This window comes from Acipenser ruthenus, chromosome 18, assembly GCF_902713425.1.
Source record: "Acipenser ruthenus chromosome 18, fAciRut3.2 maternal haplotype, whole genome shotgun sequence".
Lineage (NCBI taxonomy): Eukaryota > Metazoa > Chordata > Actinopteri > Acipenseriformes > Acipenseridae > Acipenser > Acipenser ruthenus.
The window spans coordinates 4,529,397-4,554,739 of record NC_081206.1 but is presented as its reverse complement, the minus strand read 5'-3'; the positions used below and the strand labels follow the sequence as shown (position 1 = coordinate 4,554,739).

Genomic DNA, 25,343 nt, shown 5'->3' with positions numbered 1-25,343 from the left:
GTTGAACTCATGTCTCTGCAAGACTAACCAGAAACAACTCTCGTATTCCAGTCTGTACATTCTGCTAATGGAATCTAAATGGCCTGTTGCAAGAAACATTTCTAGTTGTTTGTCTCCTTGCACTGATGCAAAGAGAATGAGGAATGTGCCCATTATCTCATTGCAAACAACTCCAAGCATTTTGTGAACATTTTGTATTTTTGTTTTTAGAGTACATTGTTTCAAATGCCATTTAAATGTTTCGATTCTCCCTTGCCATTGTCGTTATACAATTTGTATGAGTTCTATTGGTCCTATATTGATATCACAGGAACAATTCCAAACATCCCAAAAGGTAATTGGAAAGTTAAAAGGGTAAGAATTAAATTCAATCTTCACTAAGAATCAACCCCCTCCCATGAATGTCAAACAACTTTGATTTGAAAGGGTCTTGTTGAGCATGAAATTCATCTGGTTCACATACTGCGACACCACGGCAATGTGCTTTATTTTGTAACGTGCATTAACTGTGTGGTGGGTTTCTAAATCTCTCTTCCTAAATCTTTGATTTTTTTTATTCTTTAGGAGATAAAGATGGGGGCAGTTTTGATGAATACAGGTATATTTGCTACTTAAAATAAACTTTTGGTACTGTTACATTATGCATGCATGAAGCCACAATTCAAAATACAATAAAGGCAATATATATTTCATTTTTTTCTTTTTTAATCGGTGTATTTTCTTATTTTGGAATGCCAGTATAACTAAAAGTATTTGAACGGTATACAAAGGATTAATTTGTTTGAAAGTAAACCGTCTTTACAGAAACAATAAAAGCAGCAGGATTTGCAATAATGGATTTGACTGCAGTTTAAGTTTACAAACACTATTGAAAATAATACCAAAAAAACACTTTAATGAAACTACCGATCAGCTTGCCAGCTTGCTATCTACTTCTCCGGCTTTAAATCTGCTGCTCAATTGAACTTGCTAGAGCATGCTCTGTTTTGGTAGAGCTCTGGTTCAGCCATCCAAACCGGTGGAAGCTGTCAGTCTCTGTTGCTTTTTAATGGGAGGAAGGGTTCTAACCGTTTCTCTTGTTGTTGCTCGTATATCAGGCAGTATCAGCGTCGAAAGTGGCCAAAAATGAAGAAACCCACCTCGAAATCCCTGTGAGTCTGGATCGCTGGTCTGTCCTGTCTAGGCATTCACCTCCTTTCTGTTTTGCATGCTGCACTAGATTGTAGATCATCAGTACTGCATCGTTCTTATTTTCTTCTTTATACACACCTCCCTTCCTGCATGCAGTCACTGCATGAGGTGCGTTGACAGAACAGGTGTTTATACTTTCGGCAACGTGCCTGCAGAGTAACCGTTTATTTGTATGTGTTTATTTTTGTAATGTTGTGCTGTAGGATACAAAAGTTGATTCCGATTACGAATGGTATCAGATGTTATTTTGAATTCATCAACCATCTTTCTTATTTATTGCCTCTGTCAGTACATTAGTGTCTTTAATGTCACCATTCATTTCACCATCACACAAAGTGCCTTTTTTTGTGTGTACAGGTTAATGTGAATGAACTATAAAATGTATCTATTGTTGTTTATATATATATATATATTATATATATATTATATATATATATATATATATATATATATATATATATATATATATATTTCAGGTATTGGTGCATTGTAGAAAAATATTCTGCCTTACCTTCCCTAGGTTCAGTATCTACAGTACAATGGAATGGCCTCTTCAACATACCAAAAACATTAAGAGCCCCTGTGTAACAAATTAGCTGTTAACACGAGGTCACAATATCATTCAAGGGTTAAGTAAGAAATGGTCCGCCGTCAGCAAATTAGAATAGATGCAATTTATGCACGTGTCACAGACCTTTCTGATACTTGTGGAAACACTTCCAGGTTAATGTAGTAAGAGTTTGACCTTTGTATTGTATCTGGTGATAGCAACCTGTCAGTCGATACAAAACTGCTGCACAGTATTTCACACACACTATTCTGCCAAGTCTTCCAGTGCACAGATTTGGACCTTTGGTAGGTAAGTTGACACAGACTGTGAACTAGCAGATTAAGAAATCGTATGAAGAGAAAATGTACGCCTTCTATTTGCAGAGATGTTTTTTTTTCTTTTAATAATTCTGAGTTTGAGGATTAGGGGAAGTTATTCCAGACAATACAGACACATATGCCTATAACAAACTAGAATTGTTTTTGTCTCTCATTTTCAGAGGGCAGATTTGGGAAGGATGGGAAGGCTAAAGTCTTCGAGCACCTCCACTGGTTAGAACTTGAAACCTTGTACAGACTTGACGAGCACGCCTATGATTTCAAACTGAATTTTAATGTTAGCCCGGAGGACTGGATGAATTTCAGGGCTGTTGTAGATAGAATGTTTGCATTGCTGGGCAATTTCAATAGACATAATAGCAACCAGCACCTTGGTGTCTCCCTTGAGAGTGGGGGAAAGGACCAGGCATTGACGACTACCAGTCCATCTGCTTCTACACTTTACCTTACCACCCTGGGCCATGCCTGCCCTCCTCCTCCAGGAAGCCACTGCTGAAGCTCTGAGAGAAGCCTTGGGGCTCCAGTGGGATGAGAACAGCTCCGACTGGTTTGAGGCCCACGCCTTCCTGGATGAGCGAGAGGAGAGCCTGGAAGGGAACGAGGAACCCCAAAGCCAAACTGTCAGTTCAGATGACTTGGAATGCATTCCCTGCGACTGCAGCGACTTCCTTCGCTGCAGCGCTGCTCAGTCGAGGGGAATAAAGACCAAAATATGCTTTTGTCCAATTTTTTGGTTACTTTTACCGGACATACAGCACAATATTTCCTCCCCCCCACCCCCACCCCCACCCCCACCCCCAATGCCTTTAAGGCCAATAACTCCCCCAAAATAAATCTGTAGTCCAGATCAATCTTACTATAATCATCCTGTTCTGCTTTTGAAAGTCCTAGCACAGCAGGTTATTAAAGTTACAGCTAATGAACTTGTCCAGGGAACTGTGCGTGTTGTTTCTAATGGATTCTAATCCCCAATTTGTAATATTTGTCCAATGATGAGTGAAGGTTTTGTAAAGGGTCTATACTTTGATCCAGCCGCCTCTTATTTTTTGCTTTTGATTGTGGCTACTCTCAGTTGTAGTGTTCTTGGCACTTGGTGGTGTTGAGTTCTTTACCATGGCAGTGCCCAGGGGGGGCTAATTTAATTAAAGCAAATAGTATTAGTTACATTGTGTAGCACTTGTAATACAGTAAAAGCATTTGAATGCACTTCACAAAGCTTCTGAATGACAGGGACTGTGGCATTCATACTAACAGCCGTGTGGAATGAACAGATGCAGATTATTACTCTACTGTATTTTATTCTCATGATTATATCCGTGCCATTACCTTTCCTGGGAACTGTTCTCAGCAAGCACTTCTTTCAGCATGGTTCCACTGGACAATGGAAACACAACCAGGCTTGACGTCAATTCCTGTTGTGTCCTTCTTAAAATCAATTCCCAATTCAAATGCTTTCGAATTGATATTTTGGAGAGACATCATAAATGTTGCGATTGTTCACCTGCTTTCATTTGATGCCAATTTAATTGGTTAACAGCGACTTCGATTTATGTAATGTGTTGCCACTGCGAGAAGCACATTTTAAAACCGAACACTGCTAAATTGCAATTTTAATCAATGATGTGTTTGAATCGATTAAAAAGTAATGGAAATTGATTAAAGGAAAAAAAAATAGGGAATAGGAATTGACTCCCACCCTGAACACATCTCCTTGGCCGGATTCAAACCAGGTTACAAAACTGATCCTCAATTACATTAGAACAGGCCGACATGACACATCAGGGTGTTTCTACCAGTGTGGAACCTGGAATCTTTTATCTTCTCTATTTCAATGGACTGTGCCAAACATGAGCTTTCAAAACAGGGCACTGCCAGGGTCAAAGGGCAGCTAAACTTTCATAAAGTGGTGGGCTAAAAGACAACCTCGACGTTACTGATTCCATACCAGGTGGCTGTCAGCATACAAAAACAGCACAGGGTAGCTGTTTGAAGTGTTCAGCGTTCAGTGCATTCACTGCTGCCCATTCACTCCTTGGAAATCTGTACCAAGCACAATACGAGATAGTCCAAGCCAAAATCACACTACCTTTTCGTGATTAAAAAAAATAATAAAATTATTTTTTATTTATATATATATATATATATATATATATATATATATATATATATATATATATATATATATATATATATATATATATATATATATATTTATTTATATTCATTCACGTGATTAATGTTTGATTGCTGTTCCTGGTTATATTGACTTTGCTATACTTGGTGCTATGACAGTCTGAACAAATATATTAAAACTGCTGTATGTAGATGAATGTAATGTTTTGCAGTTAATGTAAAATGTCAAAATATATTTTATAATACACATGCAAAGGTAAAGCCTATTCAAAATGTGTTCAGTTTCACCTTAACTAAATAGTTCCAAATCAATGTTAAATACATACCGTAAGTCCTGCCCTTGTGGCTTAAGTGGCAACTTTTGAGGGCCCGTTTTTAATGTTTCAAAATGTAATTTTGACTTTAATCCCTAGATCGTTGAAGTTGATATAATACCAGGTCTGAGAAGAAATCCCAATATAGATTTTGTATGACCTGTTGAACTGAATGACAAAGGACTAGGTTTGACGATTTTAATATTTTCTGAGAACAGCAGTACTGTTTCTACCCTCCCCTTTAGATCATCAAATGTGACCTCTGAAACTGACAAGCACCTTTATCTTAAAAGCATACAGTTTCAATTAAAACACAGGTCTTGCCTTGTATATAAATATACAGACTTTGTTTTGTCTTTTTGTTCCTTAATGACAATTTGGTATGTTATTAGTTTGTGAATAAAGTGTGGAATGCCCAGAAATCCAATTTCTACAACCAGCCTCAGGTGTGTTTACTTCTATTGTTAACCATTTACACCCCAAAATGTTCCTGGCACCCATATTTATGAATCCAAAAACACAACGGCCTGGGTCCTAAAGGGTTAAGCTGTTTAACTGCTGTATCGGCTCTCAACACTTTGGGACAGAACAGGGGGGTCCAGTCACGGTTCTGCAGGGCCACTCCACTCCAGGTTTAACAGGTAACATTATACAGTTAACTACTTCAGGGTCTGGATGGAGGTTTACTTGATTGAGTTAAACAAGTTAGAACAGGATTGTAACAAAGACCAGGAGTGGAAGGGCCAACTTGGAACACCCCTGGGTTGAAGACGATGAATCTCTTCAGCAAGAAGCAGCAATTTAAACCTGAAGCTGAAACATTTTACTGGTTAACATCTGCAGCAATTTATTACATTAAAGGAGTGGCTGCTGTGGATCACGGGTCTAGCACGTCAGCTGAAGTAACAGGGACTGTGGCTTGATTAGTGGATGACTGCGATGTATAAACCTAACTGCATGAAAAGCACCAACTAAGGTGCACAACCTGACTGTATGGCAGGCTGCTAAAATAAAAGCTAAAACAGGGTCTGCACCTAAACCATTTAGCTTTGACAGCGTGACGAGGCTGTGTGCGTTTTCTGTCCTCCCCTACTGTAAAGCAAGTGTGTTATCAAACGAAATATACAAAAAGACAAACATTTCAATAGAAATTTGTATTTACATCAATATTAACATCAAGAAACAAGTAAGAAAGAAAACAAAAACTGCAATAGTAATTTACATCCTCAAATTATGTCCGTAAAATGCTGCTTTTTTTTTTGTTATATAACACGGAATACAGAAGAACTTTTTTTTTTTTTTTTGTATTAAGCATTGACATACAAATATTGCCTTGCTGGGTTTGATTATTTAAATTCTCTCTACAAATCTTAAAGCCTTCAGATCTTCACAAAAACTAAAATATTTCCTCACTGTTCTATTTATTATTATTAACAATAATAACAATAATAATAATAATAATAATAATAATAATAATAATAATAATAATAATAATAATAATAATAGTAAGAAGAAGAAGATTATATTTCCATATCCACATTCACTTTCAAAAAATAATTTGAGACAACATTAGACAGTGATCTCCTTGCAATCTGTATTTCAGGTCACCATTAATACAACATTTCATTTTAGTTGATGTTTTAAACTGGGAATACAGCAATTATTCAGGTGATCTGAAACTGAAGCTGTCTTGAATACACTCTGCAAGTGTAAGCAAATCCAGATAGAACACAAAACATGTACAGCTGCTGTGTGTAATTATATATATATATATATATATATATATATATATATATATATATATATATATATATATATATAAATAAAATGATACACACACACACACACACACACACACACTTACACTCAGTCCATGGTGTGGCATAATATTGTTTTATGCACTGGAAAAAAGAATCTTTGGATTACGCAGGTATGAAAAGGTAGATACTTTTGTAGATATTTCTAGAAAAAAAATAAGATTATCCAAAAAAAAATAATTAATTAAAAACTACCTTTATTCGGCTGCTAAGGTACCAACTTATCTAACTAAGTAAATAAATATGAAAAGGTCCAAACACCCCTCAAATACACTCACCCCCTACAGCAACTTCAGATTAACCTGCTCTTTCATTCCCTCCCAGTTGCCTGCAGTTCAAGGTGGCAGTAAAATCAATAATGCCTCAGATCCTAAAGAGTTTACAAACGGTTTACCAAGACAAAACAAGACAGCCCCTTCTCAAAAAAAAAAAAAAAAAAAAAAAAAGTGGCAGAAAAGTGAAAAAGCCTGTTGGCTTGCAGGTTCAAAGGTCAGACAAGACACGTCCTCAACACAGGAAGGCCGACTGACGATATTCCTAATATAACTGCACTATGTCTAGAATAGAAAGACTGAATGGGTATTTGCATGCTTGGCACTTTACAGCTCACTGGAACTTGGAATAATTCAGCACATGTTGGGTTTGCAAGCCACCAAGCATAAAATACAATACACCGAGGGTACACAAGATCCACTCCTATCTGTATGTAATGTCTGAGGTTGACATTCTTATTAAAATGTTCCACGTCAGAATAAAATGTAATCCTGTATCACCCAAAGCTGGATACCTACATGCTCACAACCCCCTCCCCTCCTCTCCCCTCCCTCCACTAAAATAAATAACTTAATTTGTATTTTGCATTAGAGAAATAAAAGTGCTTGAAAAAAAAAAAAATCAAAATCCAAGCTAAACTTAAAAATGAAACCGGTAAGGGGGATTTAAATGCAGTTTGACCTTAAGAAAAGTACAGGAAACAGTATCTTAAATATTTTGCCTTACAATCTGTGCAAAAAAAATGTATGTGAGTGACCTACAAAAGCTGATATAATACATTTCTGAGCATATTTACAATATACATTTCACAGAAAACAAAAATCCCAAAACGTGACATCTAATACTGCAGTACCTTTGCTTTGAGCGGATTATTGCTTAAATGTGCATAATAAAGAATATCTCTCTGTGCTCGCTGCTTTCCTTTTGTTACCTTTTAAAATTACAATGGACCCCAATTTAAAAAGAAATTAATTGCAAACTTTGCTCCGTGCATTAGTTCTTGAATAAGGCTATAAAATGAACAAGAAATATTGCAACAATCCTTTCAACATCAGCCTTTCTATAGAGGGCAATATCTGACACACAATTTGCTTCTAATTATCCAGAGTACCCAAGCCGAGCATCTAACAAAGCAAAGAGTGTTTTCCGCATCTCGGTACTGCATGACTTGGGTTCTAGTTAGGAAAGGAGACCCTCATCATTTCTTTATGTTTGTGGGGGGGGGGGGGGGAAGTTGGCCCAGTTTTTACAAAAAAAGATTTCTAGTTTCTAAGGCTTAAATACACTTCCCAAAGCATCCATCCTTTTATTCTCTTTTTTTTTTTTTTTTTTAATAAATCTGAAATTCATTTCTCCTGTTTTTTCCCCCACATAGTCCGCTTAAGATTAATGGGATTGTTTTAAATCACTCGTCGGCTAAGGGGAATCCAACAGCCCTCCCTTGGCTCCCCGGTACAAACTGGCCTGGTGAACTGGGAAGAGTGTTCAGGTTAAACCCACGGTCGGCTGGAATGGGCATGTTTAAGCTGCCTAAAAACAGAGCCCTCATCTTTCCAGACGTTCACAGTGAATTAGGATTCCTCCACTAGTATATGAACCAGGGGGTCAGCAATATTTCTGGAAAAAAAAAAAAGACAAATTAAAGCTCTATGTTCATATCAAAGCATGTATGGACGTTCTTATAAGATACGCAGAAGAGAACAGATGTGTATCATAACTCTGATTCCCTGAAATAAATATCCTTTACCAACTGTGTAGCTCAGGCTTGGTATATCCTCAAAAATTGGTAATGGAATAACATTCCGTACCTGAAAGGGAACAAGGTGTGCCTTCCAGTATCTTTTGTAAGAATTCTATTTATAAAAGGTGCCACCCAGACCCACCTGTTCCGGCCCCATGGGCATCCCGCCCATTGCCATGGGGTTCATGTTCATCTGCGCCATGTGAGCCCCACTTCCATTCAACGGCATGGCACCGTTCATCATCATGCTGTTGCAAGAGCCGGGGTTCCCCTGCTGGGCAAACTGCTGCTGGGGGTATGAACTACAACAGGGCAACACAAACCAGTTACACACAGCAACACAGTCCCCTTCCTCCTGTGCATTCCACACCGTATATGAAGAAGACTGCAACTCGAGAGTTGAATGAGGCGCGAGCCACTGAAGATGCACGGGCCGCAGATTTACACAAATATCAACGCTCGCCTTATAGGAATGAGTAATTAAGGACATGACTGGAACACAGATGTTGCCTACCAGTGGGGAGCGTCTAGAACAGCAAATGTATGCTTCTCTGAAACAGAGTTGCATAGCACAGTAGATTGTATCACAAACTCCCCATTTTCTATTGGCTCAATATGAAAACCTGTTCCCCATCACGACCCCCAAGTCTGGCCAGCTCTCAATAGATTACATGAATGGCTGCTGATGGTAATGAGGGATTGCACTTTATGATTGGTATTGTATTGTGCGTACCTGTTCCTGGCCATGCTTCCCTGTGGCCAGCCTTTCATGTCGGCGGTCTGATACATGGGTGCACTCTGGGGGTGCTGCTGCATCATGGGAGTCTGAGGCGGCCCCAGCCGAGCCGACATCATGGGGTTCGGAGGACTGGCGGCAGCGGAGCGTACAAACGAGGGATCCCCCTGCTGGTTCATTCCTACTAGTGCAGAAGGGTGTACAAGGAAGACACATTTACAGTTTGCATGCATTATTATGCACTTTAACTGCCTTCTAACATATATATGAGAGCCCATTTTAACTCCAAGTCAAACTCTATTCTGAACTGCCTGAAAACACTTGGAGTGCAGCTTTCAGTGTTTGTTAAAATCCTCAAGTTATCACCAATGCATTTAGTTTTTTTTGTGCAACATTCAAATACTTTTGGTTGCATGCAGGACCTCAGAAAACACAAGAAAATGTGTTTGCATAAATGCGACTCATTACCGTAGTTGGCCGGGTAGGAGAACTGCTGCGGGGGGGCCTGGCTCATGGGAGGGCCCCCCATGGCGGTGTCCATGCCTCCGGGGGCGGTGACGTTGGGAGGAGGGCTGAAGCCCCCCGCTGCCTGCTGCTGCTGCTGCTGCTGCTGCATTAGCATCATCATCCTCTGGCGCCGCAGCTGGTGGTTCAAGATCTCCCTGTTCCGCTGAGCCATCATCTGAGCATTGAGGAACCCCGGCTGGGGAAAAAGAATAGATCAATACCCCCCCAAATACAATCCAGCTACACAAGCAGAACACTGGCTCTGTCTGCACCCCACTGGACGCTCCAGGGTTAAAGTGACACCTACACCATTGGAAGCTTTACAATTACAATTAAGAGGATTGCTGTTAATATTGACAGCCAAATCACCATAAAAGGTGACTTAGAAGCTCTCAGAGAAATCAGCTTTAAACCAAATCAAGTCTTGTAACCCCACCACCAGTGCGTTGCGTACCTGTCCTCCCATGGGGGGCTGCATGCCGGGCGGCAGCAAGGGGCTCCCCCCTGTCACCGGGCTCTCCATCTTCATCCCCAGGTTCTGCCGGCTCTGGTTCATGAACTGCACAAAGGAACAGAATTCACATTAAACGCCTTGCATGCACTCCAGGAGCACAGATGCTCCAAACAGGGACTGGTGGCTAATTAAACATTAAATAAAACACACGTGGTTACGCTGTTCTCAAAGGAGTTAAGAATATTCATCAACAGCTGTGCTGTAGCAACATGTTACTCGTGTAGAACAGGCCTGCAGTTCATGTCAGGTTACCTGCTGGCCCTGTAGTCTCTGCTGCAGCTGCAGGCGGAGTTGCTTGGGTGCGTTCATCATGCGCGGCCTCATCATAGTGGCACGGGGGTGCATGCCCGACATAGGGAAGTTGCCCTGTTGGCTCATCTGGCTCATCATGGGGTTGAAGCCTGCGGGCTGGCCCTGCATTGTGTTGCTGTAGCCAGCCGGCATCCCCATGCCTGGAGGCCCAGGATAGCCCTGGCTGTACATGGGGGGCTTCTGCTCCATCATCATGGCCGGGTCCTGTCCTGAGAACTGCTCCGACTGGGGGTCCACACCCTGGCCCTGCAGATAATTACAAAAAAAAAAAAAATGTTGGTTTAGAAAGTCGCTGTAACACGCAAGATTGAAAAGGTTGTTCTACTCCTGCTCAGCACAGAGCAGGTGCATTTAAGAGCGAGTGGAGGGAGGGTGCCCTCACCTGGCTCACAAGGTCAGGGATGCCCAGCGCCCGGTCGATCTCCTCCAGGGTCATGACGTCTGTGTTATTGAGCAGCGAGTCCAGCTGGTCCAGCAGGGCGCGCTCGTCATTCTGACCCTCGCTGGTGGAGGGGGGCACCAACAGCTCATCCAGAGGGCTGCCAAACTGCCGCCTGAAACACACACACACACACACACACACACACACACACACACACACACACACACACACACACACAGGACAAGCAGATTACTCCCAACAATCCGACCCGCTCAAGAGACAGCGAGCCCCTGTTCAGGACAGAGAGGCTGCCCAAGGTAAGAGGGGAGATTAGGCTTAACAAACAGCAAACTTTTGTTTTAATTATTTTTTAATAAAATAATTTATTGCTGTAATTCAATGAGTTCTACTTTTTGGTCTACTTTTTTTTGGTTTTTTTACAGCATTCATTCATAATTGATTCTCTTCACTTTGTGCATGTATCCAATTTACCATGAGTCTTCCATTCAACACCCACTCTTTAGTATGCCCTTAATTACTGTAATATTGTGTTTCTTTTTGCCATAGTAGATTAGGTTTGACAGTTAAATACTGATTGTAAAGTCAGTAACCAAGTATGGCGGGAGCTGGACATTACTTGGGTGGGAGATTTTCAAGGACGTGCCTGAAGGCAGTGCGTACCTGTTCTGCTGGCTGCTCTGTGGCCCTGGCTCCATCGGCAGCATGTTGTCAGGCCAGGAAGGAGATCTGGGAGGTCCCTGATGGCTGAAATGACTCATGCCCATGTCACCTGGTATTGGAAAAGGAACAGAACAAAAACACAATCTTCAAAAACTGTGTTGGGACAGATGTTATAGGTTTGCATCATTTTATTTCTCTAAAATAAAACAAAAAACAGGCAACGCTGCATTGCAGCAAAAGCTCAGCAACAGAGACGTATTGTCCAATGGAGCAGCATATTTCAGTCAGTCAGACTGATGTTTCCTTACCCACGTCCATCAGCTGCTGCTGCAGCATTGACCCTCTCGCCGGCATGCTGTTGGACCTGCTGACCATTGGACCTCCCATCATGGTTTTGGCCATTGCAGTGTTATAGTCCATTCTCGGCCGGATCATGGAGGGGTGACCTGCAGACCCCACTGGGCTTGCATTCGACCGGGGCAAAGCCCACTCACCCGATCCACCCATAGGAGAGCGCTGGGGGACTCCCATCACCCTGTTAGGCATTCCTAGGCAAAATAAATAAATAAATACATTTATGAATAAATAGTAGAAAATATCTTATTTTACAAACAAAAAATCAATAGATATGTTGCGTTCTGTTATTACTGATACGTAACAAACCAAGTGGCAACTACAGTAAAGAGAGAGAGCGTGGACGACACCTACCCATGCTCCCTGGAAAGTTCTCTGGGCTGCCCATTATTCGTGGGTCCATGATTTCCTGCTTGATGTGCACGGAGCAGGGGGCACTCTGCCTCCCCGCGGGCCCTGCTCCTGCCATGGGCTTCCCGTCCATCGACATGGCCCGCTGGAACGGAGCTCGGGGGCCGGGCACCGAGTCGGGGCTCCTCAACCCTGAAACACAGCGCAACACTACAACTCACATTGTGTGCTCACACAAATGCGTCTATAAAATCACACTGTACTTATCTGTACCATAGTTTTCTACAAGGCATGCTCTCATATATATATATATATATATATATATATATATATATATATATATATATGGTATTAAACCAACAACGATTGAATGCTTTTCTCACCAAGTGCGCTCCCATCCGGAGAAGCATGTTGCTTGCTCATCCCGTCAGCACGGCCCCCTCCTCCCCCCGCTGAATCCTGGAAGAAACTTGAGCCGCTGAGGCCTCCCAGGATGGTCTCCAACGTGTCCATGTCAGGACTCAGCTGTGAGAGGGGGCAAACGTGAAGCACAGAACATCTTAATAGGACTAGAAAAGGAATAAACCCCCAAAACATAATGTGTGTTTGTCCGAGGGTTTTTTTTTTTTTTTTTTTACAAAGAGAAAGCCTTATTGACTTTGACATACCTCATCTGGGGGCTCGGTCTTGATCTTGCGCTCCCCATTCTCTGGCACGGATGTCATGATTCCCGAGCTGCTGCAGGCACCCTGAGGGTTCTTCCCGTCCAGCTCCTCCAGTTTAGGCTTGACATCCTTACCGGAAGAGTCTTTGGAGTCGTCCTTGTCCAGCAGGAGGCGCAGCAAGACATGGGCCTTCTCCTTTTTGGGGCTCAGCTGCTCCTGTTTGATGTCTGCTCCTCCACTGGCGGCAGCGAGCTCTGCCGCCCCAGCCTCTTGGCTAATGCTCTCCTTGCCCGTGGCCTCGGCCGTGATCTTGGCCACTTCGTCTGGGGAGTTGCTGTTCTGCAGCAGCTTGTGGAGGATCTTGTGCTTCTCCTGCAGCATGGACGACGACGAGCCTCCGCCTGGGGGCTGAGCAGTGGAAGAGGAGACCCCAGATGAGGAGGGGCTGGTCACGCAGGCTGCAGAATCCTTGGGCATGGGGTCCAGTGTGGTGGGGGTGGTGGTGCCCCCTACCAATGGCTTCTCATCAGAAGGAGAAGTCAGCAGCTGCAGTAGCTTCTTATTCCCCTTGCTGTCTGGCATCCTTCGCTGGGCTTCCATGGTGCCACTGCCCACCTCACTGCCCTCCTTGGTGCCGTGGAGGTTGGCCTGGCTGTCCGGCCGGTCGGCAGTGCTCTCGCCGGGGGTGTTGTGATGGTGATGATGGTGGGGGTGTTGTTGATCCCCCCCGCCCCCGTACATGCCGGCTGGGCTTTTGGAGTCAATGTGACCCGGCTTACACTGTTGATTTTGATGCTGCTGCTGTGAAGAGTTGATGCTGGGTGAGCTGTCTGGCTTGTGAGCCGGGGAGGAGAGAGTGGAGGGAAGGTTGTTGCCCACCCCCTCGCTGATGGCCTGCAAAGCATTGAGAGAGCTGCTGGAGAAACTGCTGCCTCCACCAATGCTGCCAGGAGCCATGGGCGAGTGCATGCCTGGAGGGGGAAAAAAGCCAATTTGTTCAGTCAATCAAACTATCAAAGCAAGTATTAGATGCCAAAAATATCTGTCCAGTGTAGCTTCTACACAGTCGATTTCTACAATTCTTTGGTACCACCTTAACTGACGTAATAAATAAATAGTTTTACAAGCTCCTTTATATTATTAGAAAGTATACTTGTGCTCTTTGCATCATGCAGTTAATAATCAAGTGCATGCCGAGTAGCAGGAGTGGGGAGGGGACAAATACACACACTACACTATCATACCTCCTGGAGAAAACTGGCTGGCCCCCACTTTGGGACTCCCACGGTTTCTGGGAGAGACCATTAGGTTTTGCTGGGATATATTCATACCGGGGCTCCCATGAGATGGACTGCTCATCCCGAGACCATAACCTCCACCATGGTAAGGAGATTGCTGCTGTTGGTGTTGGTGCAGCTGCTGCTGTTGCTGGTGCTGCTGTTGCATCATCCCTGGGCCTGCATGGCTCATCTGGTTCATCTGCATCATCCCACCGCTGCCACCATACCTGGAGTTCACCATCTGTCCCATGGGGTTGGGCTCGTAGCCCCGGTTGACCCCCATGCCCATCCCTGGACCTTGGGGGATGTTCATTGAGACAGGGTTGGGATTCCCCATCGACTGGGCCCTCATGCCCTGCATCATAGGGGCCTGGTTCGCTCTGTATCCATTCTGATCTCTGAAAGAGCAACAGAAGAACAGGTCACCGCCAAAGTCTCAAAGGACATGACAAATTAGAAATCAAGTGGCTATATGTCCCTATGCAAAGCTGGAAAAAATTGGTTAAAGTTAACAGGTAACTGTTCCATCCAAACCTTTTGAAATTGACTGAACTGAATAAAAAAAATGGGACACAGCAGGTGAAAGGTCAAGTTAAAGTAGGATTTATACCTTTGCAGCAGGTGGTTGGATATGAAACACTGGGGCTCATTGGTCATGTGGTTCCGGTAAAGTTTACTTTTGGTTTGGGCCGTTACCGGAGTTCCGTCGGACAAAGAGAACCGGTACAGCGGGGTCTCGGCATGGCCCTGCATGAAGGCTGAAGGAAAGGTTAAAAAAAATAAATAATTATAAATTGCATTTATTCGTTGCTGAGTTACCAATAAAATATGCAATTTTCAGACAGAATCACAACGTTCATCCGGGGGGGGGGGGGGGGGAACTAAAAATGGCCAAGCCAAATGTTGAGGATTTACCTTCTTGGTAGTGGCGTTTGTGTGACCATGGTTGCCCCTCACTGTGGTGCATGAACATCTGGATGCACCGTCGCAGCAGGTCTTCCCAGCCAGGTCTCATGGAGGCACGGAGGGAGTTGGTGTCTATTTGAATCAGCTTCCCTATAAAAGAAAAGTAAAAAGTCTCTATATCTATACAGACTTCACCTTTCACGGAGGAACTGGGTCTCAGGTTTTGGTTCCCCAACACTTAAATAGCCCTATACACAGTTAAACTTTGAAGGGTATTTTCAGTCTGCTATAGACATTGAATTACAAAGGCACAAGCTATCAATGGGGAATTAACAGAAGGAACTAGTAAGCTGCTTCTTACCTGTCAGGTCATGGCGCGTAACGAAGTTTTCGGTTCTCTCCACAGTAATACGCCTTGCCACACAGATCATACAAGACTGCAGGTCTGAAAAAACCAAAAAGAAAGAGCATCATGGATCATTATGTGCTCAAATATAACACAATCCTGCCTTGTTTAATTCACAAAAAATGCATTCAAAATAATTGTTACCACATAAAAAGCAGACCCTTTAAATACATACATTTTCGATATGACAGGTTAGATAATCTGCTGTGCTCTTAGATAGATCCCCTCATTATACATAATCTATATATGGTCATGCTGTACCTTCTCCTTCCTCCATCATGGCCTTTGGCTGTGAGAGAGCAAAGCACTGCATGGTTTCATATCGTGGGCTCCCAGAGCCATCCTCTGAGGGGTTATGGCCATACTTCACCAGCATTCGACAGTTAAACGTGTGACTCTTCTGCCTGGGAGCCTCATTTCCCCAGGAAACACCATTCACTGCACAGACAAAAATGTAAAACAGGAGGTCACAAATTTAACTTGCTGAAAACACTCAGCAAAAATCACTCCAGTGCACAACCCTTGTCTTTTTGTGGCTGCGCACCACCCAGCAGTTTTCACAAGGTGTTAATTTTTTGCTGCAATTTAATAACCCATCACTTCAGAGGCAGCGAGACCATTAGAACTCGTATCATACAGGTATCTGTACGTGAAAACTGAACATTCTAAAACTGAACATTCCTTACTCTACCACGAGTACAGTCATAGCTTGCAGGTGGAAGGGGCCATGTGGCTCACTGTGTTAAAATCCCCCATTTCACCTGTAGATGCACCACACCTGTCAATCTCTGAAGACATTCTGTATTTAAAAAAAAAAAAAAAAGAAAAAAAAGGGACTGGGTGACACTGATCCATTTACAGCAGGGGTCTCCAACCCTGGTCCTGGAGGGGCAGTGTCCCTCCTGGTTTATGTTCCAACTGTACCCTAAAATTACTTACTTGAACTAATTAAATGCTTATTAGAAGCTTAATTGGTCCAATGAATTAATTTAGGGTACAACTGGAACACAAACCAGGAGGGACACCAGTCTTCCAGGACCAGGATTGAGAGCCCTTCCTTAGAGGGATGCTCCCATTGCCATTGCTGGTGCTATCCCAGTTCTGTGACCAGTTGAGCTCCGCCACCATCAAAGCCCCCAGCTGGGAAAGGGCCGAGGTTACCAACAGCAGCCTCCTTACCCGCTGTCTTGGGCAGGTTCTTATGGAACTCCTCGCGGTCCTCCTCGTGCAGGATGTTGTAGACGCTGGTGTTGATGAGCTCCTCCTGCTTGTACTGCAGGTACTGAGTCACGTTGTCGGACACAAAGACGATGCTGCCGTCCCGGTTCACTACGAACAAGAAGCCGTCCAATGCCTGCACAGGATTAACAGACATACTGTACATTAGAGCTCACTTCTGCACATTGGACTCAAGCTTCACTACTAGTAACCAATTACTAAAATACAACACGTTCTCCAATAAAGACGAAAAGCAGACTGAGAAAGTGCCACAAGGTGGCAATGTTCTTCAGAAATCACACACAGAATGCAAGCAACAGTGTGCTTTAAAAAAGAGAGAAATACAGAGCTGTGCTCTCCATTTGGAGCAGGTCCAGCACAAGCATGAGAACCTAGCCCAGTTTTGCAGTCAGATTTGCTTAAGACATGCAGACTCACCTGCAGCAGAAGCGGACCCAGCGAGTCCTTGTCAATGACCCCCTGACCAGTGGAGGACACGTCAGCTTTCTGAACATCATCGTTGGATGAGGCTTTCCCTGCAAAATTAACAAAACACACAGGCGCACAGTTATGGGTACAGAATCACTCACCCACAATTCAATCTGAATCAAAGTGCACAACTGAAGGTTGGGTTTACACAAAAGATCACCTTCAACACCGAAATTACCAAAACAATCCCATGCTTTATTTCGACATTCACCCAACATTGTGTTTCAGTAGACTGGACCCACATGCTTCCTCGGCAGAGACTGGACTGACCGTTTAGGCATATGCCGGTGTGAACAGCTTACCATTACATTTTGAACATTGGGGAACTATTTTTCTGTTAGGGTTTTTGACTTTCTGTAACTCCCTGTACGTGAAATAAATGAACAAAGTTTTAAAAGCAAAACTTTGATTTTTAAAGAATATGAGCTTCAAGGTATAGTGCGAGAAGGTCAAGCACAGAGGTTTTAAAACACCTGCCAAACCAGTCCTGCTATTACAATCTGGTCCTAGTGGCAAAACAGGACTTCATTTTCAATAGGTGTTTAATAAAACACATTAAACCAAATTCAATATTCTTTCACTCAACAACCCCCGGCGGACGGTGCGACAATCAACTGGACCTATACCAGACAGTGCATTGCTTAACTACACAAGACAAAAAACGACAGAAAGAAAACAGGGCATCAAAGCTGAAGAGCAGCGCAGGTATAGCTCGCCCTTTAAATGAATTCAGAGACACAGAGCTGACAGCATGATAACACAGACACAGGATCGCATGTGCAACTTCATTATTCACTTTCCGTTTCTATGGCAACCTTTCTCCACAGTGTCTAAATTTGCCATATACTCTTCCCCTTCCAACCAAGGCCGTGATTCTAAGAATTAAACATAAGTGTTACAAATGCTTCCTGAGCAAACTTTCATGGGTCTAGAGCCAAAACTTTAAAACAGATAAAAGAAAAAACTGAGTAAACAATGTTCCTTTTTTTGTTATTAATTTGTGTTTATTCCTTCATTAGATGTATTGGTCATGTTGAACAAACCCTGAGGTTTAACAGGACTCAAGGCTGAGGTACAGTACTGGTATTATCTGGGCATACTAACCGAAAGGAATTACACAAGCAAAACATGCAGCTGCCCTGTTAAAAATAATTTACTAAAAGTTATAAAACTTAATTACTGTGATGCCCCAGTTTGAATATCTTATATGATCAGAAAACAGGACAGAACAAAATAAACAAAATAGTCAATATCCAGAAGCAAACCTTTAATTTCTTCATTCTCTACCTCGATAGCAAAGCGTTGTATAGCGTAAGCTGTATTGAAAGAAATGTCTCGAAACCCCTCTGCTGTTTGGAATTGTTACGATTTTTGGCATGCTGCGTTTCATTTGCATCAACAGTGTCCATGCCTTTGGTTATCATCTACAATCATCAGCCATCTTATTTAGCAGTGACATACAGTAAATATTCATACAGCGCTTTAGAAGTATTCAGACTTTGCATCAGTCAATTAGACAAACGATTACGTGCAAGCATTTCAACAAAATTGTCTCCAGTGTTTGTGTCAACAGAACGCATATTACTAAACTTGCTACTGTACGACATTAGAACAAACAGACAGATGTGTGACAATGCTGGTTAACAAAGAGTTCCGACCGGTCAAAGCAAAGCAGAGAGAATGAATAGAACAGCTGTAGAACAGAACTTACCTTGTTCTTTGATCTGGCGGATCTGTCGAACAGTTTCTTTCAGAATGGCACACTTGTCAGGCTTGACGTTGAAGTTATCGATGTCGCTCAGGTTGGCTGAAATCAGCTCTGCTAGCTCCTCGATGTACTTGCTCTCCTGCTCCCGGCGTCGTTTATCACAGCTGAAACACAACGCGCCGTGAATTACTTTATAACGTGGCAAAAAGTAAGAGCCGCAACAAAAACCTCACTGCGCAATCCGAACTGAACGAAGCAAACTTCTATTTCAACAAAAAATGCAGCCCACCCCCCCCCCCCAAACGGGATTACCCACCTCAAGCCTGCAGTGTCACAAGACGAGAGCTTGCGCTTTCGGTCCGAACTCAGGGGTTCCAAGGAGTTTTCTCCCAATCCGCTCATCTTGCACACATATCAGCAACTGAAAGGGAACGCAAAAAATGAAAATACAATGAAAACATTAAGAAATACTTTCATCAATCATCTTTCTTGAAAAAAAAAATATCATATACGGTACAGCATGAATGAATCAATTTAGATCAATGGAGGCATGCAGTGTCCAGTATGTAAACACACCAGAATGTACACAAACACAGATCTCATGGCTGACAGTATACAGTGCAGCACACAGCAGAAAGACAACACGTGCGGTTCCAGTCCAGGGTAATGCGTCCACTGAATGGCATAACCATTAGAGACAGCATCTTACTGTACACCTGTTCATCTTTCTTCAGTGCCCAGAGATCATGTATTTTACAAAACATGGTTATATAAACCAAATGGTGTGCTGCATTAGAGCTTGTGAATTAGAAGAAGTGACAGACCGGACTGACAACACAGTGCTAACCCAGGGGTTCAGTGCAGCCACGCTAGTGAAAGCATTGGTCTCTTTACTCCAGGTCGTGCTGTCAGTCAGCAGATGCAACAGGCTCGGGAAAGCTGTGCAAATGAGCACCAACATGAAGTTTTGTTTGGATTCTTACCAACAGATACAAAAGTCTTATTTGCTGCTACTGTTGAAGCCGTGCAGTACCTGCGCAGGCCAACAAGACAGCTGGTATTTCTCAACAAAGCCTGATGGCATGTTGGCAGCAACGCCAGTCACTGGCAGCCAAGATCAGTCATTCAAAATTATCACCAACCTCCAACACATTAACCACCCCACCCCCCAACACAGCGTCTGCTTTTGAGCAATGACAGGCGTGGATTATTAGGACCCGAACACTAAACCACGTTCCATGACAAACCTGATTAGACAAGAGCAGATCACTCCTCCAAGCACGCTTGGAGTCAGACTGCTTTAAAAGAGCTAGAAGCAGAAACTGATATTTTGGTGGGGTTTGAAGAACATTTAATTATTTATTTAAATGTCTTCTCTTGACTTGGTAGACAAGAAAAAAAAGCCATCTCCTTTTAAACTTCAGAGATTCCCTTCTCCATCTTAGTCTTTCCTAAGAATCTTATTCATTCAATGCAGCCTTTACAAGCTGGTAGTTTCACACACACTGTGTAACTGCATCGTTAGAATGTTGGACAATTTAAATATTGTTCCCATGTGATAATCGACAGCGACAAAATGTATGCCTGGTGGACCGATGTTCACTAGGGAAGGGAAGAATTGAAGCATCAAAAAGCTACAGTGACTGTTTAAAAACAGCTGTGTCAGGCCTGACACCCAATTTAACTTTCTATGAAATCAGACAGCATTTCAGGGGGTATTGGGGGTAGTGGGGGGGGGGGGGGGGGTTCGGGGGATTTAGGCAACAGGACAACCCAACCCGGAAGGTTATGGCTAAATGTGTGGAAGTGATGAGGCAGCTGTACCAGTAACAAGAACACATTTAAAAGATTTTCATTTTGATAACATTATGCAGCCATTTACAATAAAATCCTGGCATAATTAAATGTAAACATCATCACCTTAAAGGGGAAGTAACAATGTTTGCACAGATCCCTAATATTATTTACTGAGGACTACTGTTTCCAGATGAAAGTCAATAAACAAGTTCCACATCTTTCCAAGTACTGCCACTGTTTTTTTAAACCGATTCTCCAGTTGTACGCATCCAGGCACCACACACAGTTTTACACCCAGAGCACGGAGATGCAGGTTCTGTACAGGCGATCAGAGCACCAGCACACTGAAGCCTGGCTTTAAAAAGACAGATTTTGGCATTACATCAATGGAATTGTTTAACTTACTTCATGTCATGCTCCACTTTCCTTTAAACATAATTATAAAAAAAAAAACAAGCACTAGGAACAGAAGAACGGAGACCACTGGCTATGGTAGTGGCTCAGCACTGAAATGCTTAAATCCCGCCAGTGATGTAGTGGAAATATCTCTGTAGCTTTCCGCATATACCTGCGTACCGCGTAAATAAAAACTTCAAGGACAAAAGGGACAGCATCAGAGAAGAATGGTGCATATGAATCTCTTGAGTGACAGCTTGCATGGTTGTCTTTAGTCTCAGAAGACTTCTCCTGTAAACAATCCTCCTGTTAACACCAAGAGCGAGAGGAGATTGTACAGACATGCAGGTGAGTGCCAATGAAACAGAAAAGCAGACGTCATTAGATTTCTTGGGAGATGCCGTATTCTTTTGAATTTAAGACGCAGCCCAAAATGTACCACCCTCAATTTGAAGAATAAATAAATCATCAAATAAATATGCATTTACAAAGATACAACCTCAATTACGCTGTAGTATCGTACAAAACTGACACGAAACAGTGTTGTTGTAGATTAACCACAGAGCTTGTTTACTGTGCTGCGTACTACAGTACTTAAGATGGCGTCTCTGTCGTACACACACCACTCACACCTGTTTTTCTCCCAGTTTGTGAACTGCGGTATTGCTTGGCAGGTCGAAAAATACAGGGGTCTGATCAGCATTTCCAATCTGTCCAAGTTGGTACTGTTTGTTAGAAACACTGGGATTGTAAAAGCTTCTCCTTGAATTCCTCAGGAAGCTAATGACTTTGAAATGGCTGCCTGTATGCCTTGGATGACTCGAGATTGGGCAGTAACTCCCGTTGCTGCTTGTGTACTCAGCAAAAAGAGACAACAAATGGTACAAAAAGTGCTTCTTAAATTCGAAGGAATACAGTAACTTCTGAAAAAATGGATCGTTTCTGATCAAATAGTAACAAAATAAAAAAGCCTTTTATAAATAAGACATTTCCTGCTTTATTTCAATAATAATAATACTAAGGTTTCTACCATTGCAACATTCATCTACACGATTATCAATTCTGACACAACAGTGCTTAATGTGTAAATTAGAATTATATATATATATAATTAAATATAAATGAAGCCTACCTTTTACATGTGTATTTGATTTTAAGATTATGATTATTATTATTATTATTATGATTATTATGATTATTATGATTATTATGATTATTATTATTATTATTATTATTATTATTATTATTGTTATTATTATTATTAATAATAATAATAATAATAATGAGTGTTACAGCAACACACTTTTTGATCTGTATTGCTGTATTGCTAAGCAACTTGTCTGCAAGTCGAACAGATACTGTACCATCTGGTGAATCTCTAGCCAAATACGTACGTCATTTTAAAAAGCAGTTTCTAAAGGATGAGAAATTATACTGAACCCACGCAGGTGCCTGTTTACAGCAATTTCATTCTCCCAGGAAATGGGCCACCGATGTGGTTTTGTGGTTCTTTGGGTTACCAATGATGCTTCTGTTCTAAGCTTTACTTCCACACTTCTCAGACAGGATGACCAGCAGCCGTGTGTCACGGATTAACTGCCAAATGTAATAAGCTGGTAGCCTATGGTACATTAAGCTTCCTGTTTGAGGTAAAACCAAAAAAAAAAAAAAAAAAGTCCAAGAACCTCACAGTGCAAGAGGCAGGTTTTAGAAAGTATTTTATTTATTTTTTTTACAAATGTATGAATGAATTGCTAGATATAGTAATATAGAAAGACATACAGTGTTTTCTTTCTACTCTACAGACTACTGGTTGCAATGGCTATTGACAAAGTTCTGAAGGTGCAGGATGAAATACACACTAGATAAGTCCCAGTCTGCAAATGGTGCTCTCAGCAAACAAATGATACCATATATGAAGTTAAAAATGTACTCGTCACAATTCTACCAAATCAGCATCAATTTAAATAATGAAAATGATTGATATTAAAAAGTATTTTTGTTCAACTAACATTAAAAAAGTCAAACATTTTAAAAGAATAAAAGAATATCCTGGTTGCCAAGTAAACATATTAAAAGGGAAAACTCAGACAGTCCAATATTATAAAAGGATTAGAAGCATGAAAAAAGCAGAGAATATAGTAGCACCCATCTTTAAAATGGCATTTACAGGGCTGGTGCTAGTTATTAAAAAAAAAAAAAAAATCTCTCATTATAGCTGAAAAGTGCTGCCCTGCCAATTTAGCACAGCAGCCAACTACAGTGAGCAGCAGACTCTGATTTTCACTGTCTGGTGCTCTGTCCTGCTCTGGTGCATTCCTGTCATGTGACAATGTGTGTGCGCTCCAGCAGAGATTCGCTGGAGACTCGCAGGCAGACAGGCAGGCGCGCGTGCGCACACATAGACACACACAGACACACACACACACACTGGCCTGGCCCCATTTCCAAGTCAGCACTGGCTCGGAAGGAGGAGACATCTACAGTAATCTACCTTTATTTTAATTTTCTTTCTTTCACGGACAGGCAGTAAGGATCCAGAGAAGCTCGAGTGATTTACAATCACTTACTTTATGTTCAGACGTTCCTCTCCCCCCCCCCCCCCAGTATTTTACCTCATACATAATCATTGTGCAAGCCACAGTGAACTGGTTGAGCCAGGTAGCCCTGCATTACATTCTGCAAGTCTAAAAAGAACATTGCAATGCAGTCAACTAGATGACTTCCAATTCACAAGGAAGCACGACCTAGGCCTGACTGACACACTGAAAATAAAACTACCTTCTACACTGCTTGAATGCTGACTAAAGTGAATCGTGTGCACGCTTGACACCACTGTATGTTTGCGAAGGGAGTCTTGTTTTAGAAGAGAACAAAAAATGGCATCTCTAATACACATAAAAGGTTTTTGAAAAATCACAAGAGAAAGTGGCCCACCACGACTTACCTTCTTACCAGCATGGAACGATGTGATCAGACTTCAGAATCCTCATTCAGCATTACATTCTGGAAAGAGAGCGAGAAAAACACCCAAAAGAGGATTAATAAAGAAAAAAAAAATCACTGTCAGCACTTGGAGCAGACACAAAACAGGTATGCAATTATGCAACATAACGTGTTTTTAAACAGTTAAGTGGACTGGGCGTTGCCAAGAACATGCAGAGAACCTCTTCACAGCAGGTCTAGTGACAAGCACAACATTTAGACAACGAACAGGGTCAAACAAGCGCCATGTTGCAACAGCAGTCCCACATTGCAGGAACACGCTTATAGCAACATGCTTGTTCTGTGAGCAAAGAGACACAGTCTGAGGGCTTTCTTTTATTCGTACATACAAGTAAGTGCTGTGGCCCTGTCAGTATGTGGGCCATGTGTGTGAGTCACTGCTTTAAATAGACTCACTTCACTAACCAGCTAATGGCAGAGGGAGGGAGCGAGCGCTGGAAGACAGTAGCCAGCTACTTTCATAATCTCTATTGACAAAAACACACCAATAACAATTAGCCTTCTTACCCAGAGCAGCTGGTTGAAAGTGCTTTCTTTCATTATCAACAAGTGTGACCAATATATCCATTTCACCCACCAATGCTGTTAATTAAATCTGGGCTGCTGGATCACTATTATGAAAAAAGCAGATTACCTACAGTTCTACACTGTACATGGAAGTAATGCAAGAGTGACATACTGTGTGCAGAACGTACTTGTGCAAAATAATGTTTGAACCAGGTTATCATAATTACAGTAAATGGCCCTCCAACTTTAAATTACACAAATATAAAATATGTATGGGGGCCTCCACTATATTCCCACTGCCTTAACAATACAAGGTCTGTATTTCAGTACTGCAGAGTTGTTGTTTTCTTCTTCCAGACAGATTAACTATGGCAGTGTGAATTGGCTCAGTTGATGGGTATTGATTGACTGTGACTCTTCTTGGAACCCACACTGTACAGTACCAGCCCCCAGCCCCCAGCTCAGCACACACAGGCACACACCTCCCTGTACAGTACCAGCCTCCAGCCCAGCACACACAGGCACACACCTCCATGTACAGTATCAGCCCCTAGCACAGCACACACAGGCACACACCTCCCTGTACAGTACCAGCCTCCAACACAGCACACAGGCAAACACCTCCCTGTACAGTACCAGCCTCCAGCACAGCACACAGGCACACACCTCCCTGTACAGTACCAGCCTCCAGCATGGCACACACCTCCCTGTACAGTACCAGCCTCCAGCCCAGCACACACACACACACACACACACACACACACACACACA

The 25,343-nt window shown here is 42.4% G+C and overlaps 1 protein-coding gene and 1 pseudogene across 6 annotated transcripts in view; one reads left to right on the top strand and one right to left on the bottom strand.

Annotated features, from left to right (window-relative positions):
- Positions 1-4,962, top strand: part of LOC117420533 (extracellular sulfatase Sulf-2-like) — a 32,494-nt pseudogene extending 27,532 nt beyond the window's left edge.
- Positions 2,870-25,343, bottom strand: part of LOC117420498 (nuclear receptor coactivator 3-like) — a 45,355-nt gene continuing 22,881 nt past the window's right edge. For 2 of the 6 annotated variants that reach the window (XM_034033950.3, XM_058990914.1), the window contains exons 2-23: positions 24,007-24,065; positions 19,183-19,287; positions 18,870-19,030; positions 17,108-17,205; positions 16,631-16,805; positions 15,713-15,889; positions 15,407-15,490; positions 15,055-15,195; positions 14,750-14,897; positions 14,104-14,537; positions 12,863-13,830; positions 12,578-12,719; positions 12,198-12,386; positions 11,798-12,037; positions 11,490-11,598; positions 10,809-10,980; positions 10,367-10,672; positions 10,055-10,159; positions 9,562-9,796; positions 9,091-9,277; positions 8,500-8,659; positions 2,870-8,233 (exon numbers count right to left, since the gene is read on the bottom strand). In XM_034033950.3, coding sequence (XP_033889841.3) covers positions 8,222-8,233; positions 8,500-8,659; positions 9,091-9,277; positions 9,562-9,796; positions 10,055-10,159; positions 10,367-10,672; positions 10,809-10,980; positions 11,490-11,598; positions 11,798-12,037; positions 12,198-12,386; positions 12,578-12,719; positions 12,863-13,830; positions 14,104-14,537; positions 14,750-14,897; positions 15,055-15,195; positions 15,407-15,490; positions 15,713-15,889; positions 16,631-16,805; positions 17,108-17,205; positions 18,870-19,030; positions 19,183-19,268 — 4,329 coding nt within the window. In that variant the 5' untranslated portion in view covers positions 19,269-19,287; positions 24,007-24,065 and the 3' untranslated portion in view covers positions 2,870-8,221. Of the gene's footprint in view, positions 8,234-8,499; positions 8,660-9,090; positions 9,278-9,561; positions 9,797-10,054; positions 10,160-10,366; positions 10,673-10,808; positions 10,981-11,489; positions 11,599-11,797; positions 12,038-12,197; positions 12,387-12,577; positions 12,720-12,862; positions 13,831-14,103; positions 14,538-14,749; positions 14,898-15,054; positions 15,196-15,406; positions 15,491-15,712; positions 15,890-16,630; positions 16,806-17,107; positions 17,206-18,869; positions 19,031-19,182; positions 19,288-22,503; positions 22,700-24,006; positions 24,066-25,343 lie in introns of all 6 variants that reach the window. The other 4 variants (XM_058990915.1, XM_034033962.3, XM_034033967.3 and 1 more) reach the window with 4 other exon arrangements.